The sequence below is a fragment of the Brachionichthys hirsutus genome, chromosome 22 (assembly GCF_040956055.1).
Source record: "Brachionichthys hirsutus isolate HB-005 chromosome 22, CSIRO-AGI_Bhir_v1, whole genome shotgun sequence".
Taxonomy (NCBI): Eukaryota; Metazoa; Chordata; class Actinopteri; order Lophiiformes; family Brachionichthyidae; genus Brachionichthys; species Brachionichthys hirsutus.
In genome coordinates, this window is record NC_090918.1 from 3,132,578 (window position 1) to 3,144,200 (window position 11,623).

The following is an 11,623-nucleotide window of genomic DNA, read 5'->3' on the forward strand; positions in this document are numbered from 1 at the left end:
GGTGTGCAGCAGCTGCAGCTGCAGCATCGTGTGATGACTGGCAGCTCGGCTTCTGAACCAGCCCGAGGCCTCCCCATGCGGAGTGAGTAACAGGAGGACTCCAGCCAGGGTCCTCTGAGTGCACACACACACACACACACATTTGTGTTTATTAGACCCGCTCTGACTCCTCTGTCTGAATAGTTTTACACTTTGCTGCCCCCCCCCCCCCCCCTTACACACACACACACACACACACATTTGTGTTTATTAGACCCGCTCTGACTCCTCTGTCTGAATAGTTTTACACGTTGCTGCCCACCCCCCCCTTACACACACACACACACACACACACACACACATTTGTGTTTATTAGACCCGCTCTGACTCCTCTGTCTGAATAGTTTTACACTTTGCTGCCCCCCCCCCCCCCCACACACACACACACACACATTTCCTATCTCATTCTGGTACTAAAATGGTCGGGGCTGCAGCAGATGAACCTTCTCGACTTCATTAAATCTAAAGAGCAAGCTGTCGAGATGTTTGCTGCTCGAGCTGCACCTGTGTTTTCTCGTGCACACGCACGAGCAACAGCATGAAGCGTGCGTTCTATTCCACACCTCTGTGTTGATTCAGGAAGACGAAGTAGAACCGCAAACAGGTTTGTGTCCATTTGCCCAGACGCCTCCCCCCCCCATCAGGCCAGGTCTGGGTGAGTTTGATTCCTCTTTGGGACACATCTCCCTGCACTGAAACTAGGAAACAGCTTTTTGCTCCAATCAACATACTGTTGATTGGGGCTCCCCCCCCCTTACTATTGATATTCTAATTGATTACAACCCCCCTTGTATGACTGATACTGGCCTCTAATGATGTGAGAGCTTTGCTGCACATAGCAAACTCGTCGTAGAGAGAACGGAACATTTTGGTACCTGGATGACTGAGAAACCCGCACAGACAACTCTGTTAGATATTATTTACCCAATTAATCTCTTATTAAGAAAATGTTTGGCAATCCTGAAAGCAAAATAATGCTTTTTGATTAAAATTAAAATTAAAATTTCCCGTTCAAATCATATAAAACAGATAAAAGCACAAAATCTTCTCATCTAAGTAGCTGGAAACAAAAACATGCTGCTTGTAAAATGAAATAAATCGTTCTAAAAAAAAAAATCAGTTATGTTGAATCACCACTTGTTTAAATTTAGAAATCAATGATTCAGACTGTACTATAGAAAACTGAGTTAAAGAGAAAGAGAAGTAAAAATAAAACACCCCCCAGGGGGACAGTTACCCAGTCGTTTAATGGAAGGGGACTCCTTTTCTAAGGAATAACCCCTCCCTCCCTCCCTCCCTCCACATCATCACACTGCAGCCCAAAGGGGATGTAAATGATACAGAAGTTGGTTAAATGAACTTTTCTTGTGCTTTAGTTTTTTTGTAGTGTTTGCACTTTTATGTGTTTTCTCTTGTTTAGATTAATCCGGGTTAAGAACTGCCTTCATCCTACCCGGAGTCGACAGCCGACGCTCCTCCTAGGCTTGTTTTCCCTCAGCAGAGTCTGCAGGCAGCCGCTGCTCCCTTCCAGAGTAAACCGATACCTCCTGATCACTGGGCTCGCTCCTCCCTGTCTGTCCTCCAGCTATAAAGCCCTCCCTGCCTCGCTCAGCCCCAGAACACAGTCAGCAGGGTGCCCCCCCTCCCACCTCTGAGCGGGGCTCTGCCTTTATTCATTGAGTCTATTTATCTTATTCTCGGTTCTCGTCTGCTGTGGATTACGTGGAGCTGATTCGCCAGGATTAAAACAAGGATCTTGTGTTTTTGCCTGTAAGCTATGGTGGCTTACGATGAACTGGGCAGCTTGGTGCCGATCAAACGGACTTTGCAAGTGATAGACTACCAGAACCAAGCCAACAAAGAGTCAGAGGTAAGACCTGAAAACGCGTTGGCTGCTGTTTTTCCTGCTACCTATGTCTTTAGGTAAATATTGGACAGGAAGTCATGCCTTTGTGTCAGATAGTGAGTCAATCAGTGCCGAGCCCTGTTTTTTATCTCGCCTCTCACACGGTGATGAACTTTGCTCCTCAGGACTAAATGCTGTGATGTCCTGCAGGAGTTAATCACTGGACGGTCGCTGCACCCAGAAAACAGTCATTGTGTATTGCATGTCTGTTGGTAAATGTGCATCCCAGCAGGGGGTCAACCCTCAGTCAACAAACCCGCACCGTTTTCTGTTCAGCCCCGTCTGGTGTTTCTTTGCTCTCTGATATTTGAAGTTAAATCTGATTGTCTCTGATGCTGATGTAAAATGGCAGGAGAGCTTTCTTTCAGGCGGTGAAACCCGAGCTTGTCCTTTGAAGTTGTTGAGCTACCCGCTTCTCGTTTTCAGGTTCTCTTTCGGGAACATGTGGTGTCTTTGACAGTAAGCTGCATGATAAAGGAGAAGTGGTGGGTTGATTCGTGATTCTCATCTTTATCGTTTTAGCTTTACAGGCTGTTTCACCTTGTTGTGAATTCGCCGATGACTCAATTATTTGAGGTCTGATTGGCCTCTTCGGTCTCATCGGCTCAAACTGTGGTGTAATCTCAGGGACACATTGGGGGGGGGCGGGCGGGAGGGGGGGCATGAGCCCGTCCCTGACGAAGCATCTGATGTTCAGGAGGTCGTAACAAGGTACAACAAGAGGTCAGCGTTCCACTGATAAACGCCTGGACCCATCTGCTTTTCTGAGGTGACTCGAGACGAGAGTGCGAGGGACAAACCACCAGGCAGAGCCACTTCTCCTGACACAGCGACGGGGGCTACTGGTCTTTTGTTATTCACAGGACAGGAAGGGCACAATGGCCAACGCAGGTTTCCAGTATCAACGTTGGAAACCCCCACTGGAAACCTTTCTTTGTTTATTTTTCACTAATATTAAATTACCACTCGCGTTGTTCTGTGCGTGTGGAACAGAGTTGACATGTGGCATATATTAACTCCTCCCTGCCACTAGAGGGCGCACCAAAATCTATACCGCAGCCACGGCAGCACATGGGATGTGTGGATCTGTTCCACAGCTGAGTCTGCAGAGCACGAAGTCTCACAGCGGCCACGTTCCCCACAATGACTCCACGTTGTAGGGCGAGAGTCGACTCCACGCCGTAGGGCGAGAGTCGACTCCACGTCGTAGGGCGAGAGTCGACTCCACGCCGTAGGGCGAGAGTCGACTCCACGTCGTAGGCGAGAGTCGACTCCACGCCGTAGGGCGAGAGTCGACTCCACGCCGTAGGGCGAGAGTCGACTCCACGCCGTAGGGCGAGAGTCGACTCCACGCCGTAGGGCGAGAGTCGACTCCACGTCGTAGGGCGAGAGTCGACTCCACGTCGTAGGGCGAGAGTCGACTCCACGCCGTAGGGCGAGAGTCGACTCCACGCCGTAGGGCGAGAGTCGACTCCACGTCGTAGGGCGAGAGTCGACTCCACGCCGTAGGGCGAGAGTCGACTCCACGACTTTGGGGCAGAGTCGACGGCACGTCGTCGTGAGATCTCTCAAATGAAAGATATAATAATAATAATGATGATGGTGGTTTGGAGGTATCTCTGATCTTTTGCTGTCTGATTTGTGTGACCTGTTGTGATTGGCTCGAGGCCAAACTACTCGCTCCTTTATCCCATCCCTGAGGCGAGGGGGGGGGTACCTAGGCCAGATGTAGGGCTGCTCTCACGTCACGGCTGTTTCAAGCCTGTTTCGACTTGCAACCATTAGCACCGCTGCTCGCCCACTGTAAGTGAACACATTGGCTCCCTGTGAATGACTGCTGCTCAGTTTCTGACTGACCCTGGTGGCCTGTTTCGGTCCTGACAGACTGGCTTTGCTACACTGTCTCTGGTGTAGCCGTTGAGCAGCAACACAGATCCGTCCTGCAGTGGCGTTGTCTGGGTGGCAGAGGAGTGCGAGCAGGGAGGGGGGGTTTGAACAGCTGAGAGCAGGGCCTCGTGCATTCCTGGCATTCCTCCGGACCCCCGGTCCCTGCTGACCGACAGTCAGAAGGGTTCTTTGTGCTCCGTTGGGCTGGACCGGCTCAGGACCCTTCAGATAATGGAGCCAAGAGCTGCTGGAGCCGCTTCCTCCTTGTCTCGCTGTCTGTCTGCCTGCGGATTGACTGAAGCCGCTCACTCTAAAGCCATGAGTGGAGTCGGTCATGGGGATTCATGACTTGATGTGATGTGTTCTATTACCAGGAAGTGCCTGGACTCACTGGGCTGAACTCAGTGGTTCTGTGTTTTGGCATACAGAGTTTGACGTGAGTTTTGACGACCTGTTTTTCCCTTGTTTCTGCAGGAGCCCAGCAACAAGCGTGTCCGTCCTCTCGGCAGGGTGACGTCGCTAGCCAACCTCATATCACCAGTGAAGAATGGGGCCGTCCGGCGCTTCGGCCAGACCATCCAGGTGAGCTCCTCGGGATGGAGGAACACCTCTGTGGTGTTGTTTCTGTTGCAACGCACCGCGTGTCTGACATCTGGGGCGTCCTGGCTTCCGTCTGCAGGCCTCGTTCCGGGGCGATGGCAAGTCGCCGGGCGGGCCCCAGAAGCCTTGCAGCAAGGCAGCGGCCCCAACACCGCCCAAAAGGAGGAACAGCACACTGTGGTCTGAGACGCTAGACGTCCGCCAGAAGGGAACCTTCTCCACCAAAGAGATCAAGCGGCAGGAGGTGAGATTCAGCAAAGTGTGGCAATCCGTGGAGACACGGTTGGAGGGGGTCAGACGGGCTCATATGTCCATGCAAGCCTTTGTGCAATGCTAATCTCATGAAAGCCAGAAGGACAGGTAGAATGTCCCCAGATAGGCTTCAGTCTTTAGACGTTTTACTTCACCGATTTGGAATCGTGAGGTTTTGGATTTAGTGTTAATGTCTGTCGGCTGTAACGACGTCCTGAACCCAGCGCCTCACGACGTACACGCCTCCCTTTCTGCAGGCCATATTCGAGCTGTCTCGTGGGGAACAGGACCTGATTGAGGACCTCCAGCTCGCACGCAAGGTGTGTGTTTTCAGATCCGCGTGGCAGAGGGAGTGCATGCAAAGCCAGCAGATTAAACCGAAGTCTGTTCACGTGTCGGAGCCAGAACCGATAAAAAGACACGAGCTCATTCCGCGTCTTTCTCTTGGAGCTGCTCAGCAGTTATTTTTAGCGTCTCCCACTGTCTTGCCTGATGGAATGCTGTTGTTTGACTGCTCTGGCTCTCCCCCCCCCCCCCCCCCCCCCCCTCGTGCTCAGGCGTACCACGACCCGATGCTGAAGCTATCCATCATGTCTGAGGAGGAGCTCACGCACATCTTTGGCAACCTGGATACTTACATCCCTCTGCACGAGGACCTCCTGTCCAAGCTTTCCAAAGCTACAGGGCCGGATGGGACGGTTGGACAGATCGGACAGATTGTCGTGAACTGGGTAAATGTCCCCAAATGTCTCAAGCCTTTTGGTTGTGTTGAAAGAACTCGCGTATGGAGCGAGCACGGAAACCCGAGTTAAAGTGTCCTGTCTTCCACGCAGCTGCCTCGGCTGAACGCCTACAAGGACTACTGCAGCAAGCAGTTGGCCGCCAAGGCGCTGCTGGACCAGAAGAAGCAGGACCCACGGGTGCAGGACTTCCTGCAGCGCTGCCTCGAGTCACCTTTCAGCAGGAAGCTGGACCTGTGGAGCTTCCTGGACATCCCACGTTCCCGTCTGGTCAAGTATCCGCTGCTGCTGAAAGAGATCCTGAAACACACGCCGACGGAACACCCGGACGCTGCCGGCCTGGAGGAAGCGGTACGTTGAAGTCGGACAGCGCCGGACGTTGCGTTATCTTTATCGGTCCTTTAAAGAACGACTGTTTTGTTTTAGATCGCCATCATCCACGCCGTGCTGTCGGACATCAACGTGAAGAAGGGCGAGTCTGAGTGTCAGTACTACATCGACAAGTTGGAGTATCTCGACGACAGGCAGAGAAATCCTCGCATCGACCAGTGCAGGAGTCTGTTGTGTCACGGAGAGCTCCGGAACAAGAGTGGCACGGTGAGCAGAGCACCCCCCCCCCCCCCCCACCTCCCCCAGCACAGTCGGACTTTGATGACAGTGTTTTTCTCTATTTCGTGGTCCCGTCTAGAAGCTGCACGTGTTCCTGTTCACTGAGCTGCTGGTTCTGACCCGTCCTGTCACCAGAAACGAGCGCCATTGCTTCCAGGTTTACCGGCAGCCAATCCCGGTGCAGGAGCTCGTCCTGGAAGACCTGCAGGACGGAGACGTCAGAATGGGCGGCTCCTTCCGAGGCGCTTTCAGCAACGCAGACAGAGGTGAGGGCCTTGTGCGTTCGAGTGTGTGACGGAGTTCCTGCTGTAGCGAGTCCGGATTGGCTGATGATTGGCTCCTCCTCCTCTGTCCACAGCAAAGAACATTTTCCGTGTGCGATCTCAAGACCTCAGTCAGGCGCAGTCCCACACGCTGCAGGTCAACGACATCTTCCACAAGCAACAGTGGCTGAACTGCCTCCGCAGCGCCATCTCCGTCCACCGGCCCCTCGCCGAGCCTCCCACCCCCCCGCCACCTGCAGGCGGCGCTCGGTCCAAGCGCCGCCCTTCTTCCGTCTCCGCCATCGTCCACATGGAGGAAGCGGACGACACCTGCCCACAGCCGACCTCTCAGTCCGCCCCCAGCTCCCCCTGCAGCAGCCCGCCCCCCACCCCCGCGTCGCCTTCAACTCACTCATCATCGTCATCGTCCTCTCCGTCATCTTCGTCGTCGTCACTCTCCGCACTCACGTCGCACAAACCCAAAAAAGACAAGAAATCCCTGTACTCTTTAGGGAAGAGGAAAGAGACGATGGTGTGAGGGGGGGGCACGGGGGGGGGGGGGTGCACGGACTCCTGTTCAGACTGTTTTGCACACAAGTGTTGAAGCAACACGGAGCATCATGGGACTATTTATGCGAGTCTGTGTGAATGCGTATTATTATTGGCGCAGTGTTCTGTGTTACTGTCCCCTTCGGCAGCTATTTACTTTACCCCCCCCCCCCCCAAGAGCGTCCCACAGAGACACTGTATTCTGGAGACGAGTGCACGGCTTCCTCCACGTCTAAAAAGGGAAGCCAAACAATGGACGCCTTTCACACGGGAATCAGTGCGAGAGAGCTTGTTGGTGCATTCACCCCTGGGGGGGGGGGCAAATATTTAAATCTTTATATTCTAAAAATGATTGTAGTATTTTTGTAGGTGTCATAAAGCAGCGGCTTTTTGGGGAAGTTATTATAAAATTCGGGCAGCTTTTCAGAAAAGAACTCAAACGAAGAAGTTTAACTGTCTCTGTAGGAGTCAGATTTTCATTCAGGAAATGCGTCTTATTTTTATATACATTCCTTTAAATGACAGATGCTGAGATCGACACTTATTTTTTCATTTACTGCAGTCGGAGGCATTAATTTAAATCCAATCGACGGATGAGATTTTAGCTCGTCTGTTCAGCAAAGACATCACAACGAAGTCTACATTTGGTTTTGTTTTGAAACAAACTTTTGATCTGAGCCATGTTGGTTTTACACAGAATGAAACATGGCTGGTCGGCGCGGCGTGTGTCGCGTGCAGCTTTAGGCGTGGACACGGCTCGCTGCAGCAAGGATGTGTCCAGAGGGACGGTAAACATGTAGAGAGGCTGGTTGATGAAGAGGATGTTGTTGAAGGTGGGAGAGAGAAACGGTAAATGGTGGATAAAGCTCTGAAATATATTGCCGATGCAAGATGATGAATTCCATCGACCTTCCGTTTAGGTTGATGTGACATCTTGCTCACGGATGGATGTAAAATCAGGTCTATGGAGCCAGGATGTTGGGGGGGGGGAGAGAGAGCAAGGTTTGTGTAAGTGTTATCAAGAAGATGGAAAAAGAGAAGAGGGAAACTTGTTTGCCCAAAACTGTTTGTATTTAAATGAACAATAAAGTTCTGTGTAAGATTTGCAACTGATCTTTAAGTTTCACGTCACTTTTCTTCACTGGCTAAAACTATTGAGTCGGAGGGAAATGGTGATCCGAGCTGACCAGTTAGGCCAAACTGGTTCATCATAAAGTAGCTGGTTGGCCGTGAACAGTGGCGTCAGCACGAGGGTGACCGGATCATAACCGGACTAATGAGGGGCAACGCATGAAAACAAGGATTATTATTTCCAGACATATGATATATTAAGTGTAATTTATTTAAAGAACTGTGTATTTGATTTGCTCAGAAACTTTTATTTTATACAAAACTCTTGAAAAGCCAAAGAAATAAATAAACATATCAATTTTTTATTTTTTTTATTTTGTGTCGTTTTAACAGGTCAAAAAAATACAAAAGCTGGTTTAAACGAGCTGATTCAGGATGATTCAGGGAACTTCCTGCACCGAAAGAACGACGGACTGATAATCCCCTTGAACTGCTTTTACCCATGGAAGAATAAACTTGTTCCCGATCACGGGTTTAGGAAAATTATGTGTTTTTTATTGGATTTTGTGACGTTTTTCTCCGATAAACTATCATTTCCTGCGCCAATGCAGAGAATAATGACGAGCAGCTGTCAATCAAACCGAAAGGACAGAGCATCCAATCAGAAAAGACTTTGCGCATCCATTTGCAGCGCGACCGAGAGTGAAAGGCGAGGAAAGCGAATCCCGCGTCTGTGTCGTGGGTATGTAATATTTAAAAAGAAACTTCCCGTACTTTATTTGAAATAAATCTACATTTATTCCCAATTTATATCCCCGTATAAATTATACCACACAAAGACTGAAGCAGGTTTGCACATAATATTTCTTAGGATTAATTCCCTTATGACTTTGTTATTGTTTTTTTTTTTTTTACTGATACATGTATCCGAATTCCCTTTAAAGGTGAAATTACATTTGGTTGAATACTAAGCTCCAACTGTTGTTGATAATAAAGACATTAATCCTGAGGGAATAGCATCAAACACAATGGCAACCATATTTCTTCCCTATTTTATCCTCGTATAAACGAGCCGGGTCAGACTAAAAACACCGGAGAACCGGAGAAGTAATCGATTGGTTCCCGGAAGCCAAGCAGAAAGATCATTGGACGCACAGGATCGTGTAGCAATTTGAAAAGTAGTCGCAGCATGAGGCATCAAAGGCGAGTCAGCGGTTGAACTGTTTGCCAGATGCAACGAGGAATCCACGTTTAGCCGCGGCGGCCTGACATCCAAGCGTTCTGCGGTGATTGTTGTGAAAGCGTCAGATGAAAGCGTCTCCATTTTTAGTGACTAGAATACGCTCCCTAACATTCAGGCCAGCGTTTGTTCCTTTGGCTTTTGGTTCACAGTATTTTTGTTGAGATCACCAAAAAGCTTGAACTAATGACAGACTGGCGGCCCGTGCTGAAAGTTCCTGCCGCTCAAAATAGACCTGGCCTCAGTCAAGCGGCTTCGCTTGATCTCGCTGCCGTAACGGAACAACGTGTCTCTCGGAGATCTTTGCTGAACAGCGTGAAGCTATTTTCAACGGTGACTTTTTTTTTTCCACTGAGAGCCAGTCCAGACAGAAACACAGCAGGCCCAGCGGCGCAGAAACATTTCACTCAGCAGCTCATCAGTGCTGCTGAAGGGCCTCTGGGCCGGGTTTATTGACGGACACAGACTTCTGAGCCTCCCGTCAAAGATCCCTCACCCCCCCCCCCCCCCCGCGTCTGTCCACACTCGTCCCCGTCCAACTGAAATCTCCACGCCCTGACGACGACAACCGACCGGCCTTCATGTTCAACATCTGAGCTGCGGCAGCCAACGGAGGATCATATGAACCGAGAACAACTTCCCCGACTGAACACTTTTACTACAAAGAGGAGGTGGACACCTAATTCCGGATAAAAGTTCTCCCATTTCATTATTTATTAATTAAGTAACACATTCAGATAAAGTTCACAGAAACAGCAGCGTTTGAAAAAAAACACTCATCATTTTCACCATTTTTTTTGCGTTCCTTTGAGGTCGTTTTTGCTTTTCTCGTAGAAATGTTTATTTCTTTAGGACGGAAGTTTATACGAAATACAAAATAAAAATATCCAGAATTTCCCATTTACTTATAATGGAGGCTTTTATTAGGCCCGAGCGCCTATCCTAGGCGTAAGGGGCTATTGCTTTTGCAACGCAGAAGACGACAAGTCGATGAGCGCAGCTCGTCAACCCTCGACAAAGTTGGTCGTCGTCAACTTTGCAATGCTGTTGACGACGACCAACACACTCATGCACACACACACTGACACTCAACAGCACACACACACACCCCGACACTAAACAACACACTCAACTCGTGTTTGTGTGTCTGTGTGTGTGTCCACAGACGCGTAGCCCTCGTCGAAACCATTCCGAAAATGTATTTTGTGTATTAAAGTACTCAGAAAAAAAGCTATATTGTTTTTGAGTTGAAAAAATAAAACATATTTTTCTTTATTAGGCCCGAGCGCCTATCCTAGGCGTAAGGGGCGCTATTTGCTTTTGCAACGCAGAAGACGGACCCACAAACACGAGTTGGTGGGTCTGTCTTCTGGAGCCGTTAGCGGGAACGGTGCCTTGCTCAAGGGCACCTCGGCAGTGCTCTGGAGGCAGACTGGCCCCTCTCCAGTCACCAGCCCACACTGTGTCACCAACCGGGGAAGCAGTGGACTTCCCCACTTCCCAGGCCAGGGCCCAACCCACCGAGCCACTGCCGCCCCGTGCCACACGCGTCAGTGCCATCGGTAAAACGCAGCAGCATCCTCTTCTCTCTCTCTTCTGACACCAAATCAACGCAGCTATCCCTCGGTGGGGTCCCTAGTCCAGGGGAGTGGAGGTCTTTTCTCTAAGGCCCCTTGCCTTACCAGAAGCGATTCATCCTGGATTTCTTTTTCGGGACCTGGTGGCAGGGTGTCGTCCTCTTTGAGGGGAATTGAACTCCTCCTTTTTCTACGCCTCCCTGCTCCTGTCGAGAAACTCCTTCTCCATCAACGCCCGCTGCTCAGCAAGCTCTGTTTTGAAGGCCTCCTCCCTCTGGATGAGCATATCCACGAAGCGCTCCTTCATCTTAGAGGCCTCCTCCTTCTGAAGCTCGCTGGCCTCCTTCAGCAGCCGGTTTGTCTCTAGACCAGCTGAGGTGCTGAACTCGGATATTTTCCAGAGCTTCTTCGGCATCATTCAGCTCGTACATTGTCTTCCTGTGATTTCTTGCTCGACGGGTGGCCTTGACGAGCTGCTCCTCCTTGGCCTCAAGGAGGAGGTTGAGCTGGATCACCTCCTCCTTTTGTTTTTGCAGGCTCTGTTGAAGAGAAGCAATCTGCTCCTTCTGCTTTTCCATTGTCGAAACGGCCTCTTTACAGCTCCTCTGGAGGTCGTAGGGATGGTCGTCAACAGAGGTGATGCTTTGAGACTTGTCACTCTCCTCTGATTTTTGCTCTGGCCAATGGGCTGCAAAACGTACTTTCTTTACGGGTTTGGAAGGAGCCAATGACGAAGCGTATGCTGTTTGCCTCTGGACCATTCTGACGTTCTGTCTAGTGTTACTGGTTTTCATTTGTCCAGTGATGGGATCATTGTCTTGATCCGAGGGGAGGCTGGGAATTAACGACATTGGATTGTGTGTGGGAATAGTTTCAGTCTCGGTGTGCGA

The 11,623-nt window shown here is 50.3% G+C and overlaps 1 protein-coding gene across 1 annotated transcript; it reads left to right on the top strand.

Moving 5' to 3' along the window:
* Nucleotides 1-1,816: 1,816 nt before the first annotated feature.
* net1 (neuroepithelial cell transforming 1) lies at nucleotides 1,817-6,834 on the top strand. The gene is made up of 9 exons (XM_068755149.1): nucleotides 1,817-1,909; nucleotides 4,307-4,414; nucleotides 4,512-4,676; nucleotides 4,942-5,004; nucleotides 5,242-5,415; nucleotides 5,518-5,775; nucleotides 5,851-6,021; nucleotides 6,113-6,299; nucleotides 6,392-6,834. Exons 1-9 carry the CDS (start codon nucleotides 1,817-1,819, stop codon nucleotides 6,832-6,834), a joined length of 1,662 nt encoding a protein of 553 aa, XP_068611250.1.
* Nucleotides 6,835-11,623: the final 4,789 nt, after the last annotated feature.

Bases quoted from the DNA above. Each gene is read 5' to 3' on its own strand.
- net1 (XM_068755149.1), top strand. From the start codon at position 1,817: ATGGTGGCTTACGATGAACTGGGCAGCTTGGTGCCGATCAAACGGACT. The intron at 4,677-4,941 runs GTGAGATTCAGC...CCCTTTCTGCAG, and splicing joins AAGAGATCAAGCGGCAGGAG to GCCATATTCGAGCTGTCTCG. The intron at 5,005-5,241 runs GTGTGTGTTTTC...CCTCGTGCTCAG, and splicing joins ACCTCCAGCTCGCACGCAAG to GCGTACCACGACCCGATGCT.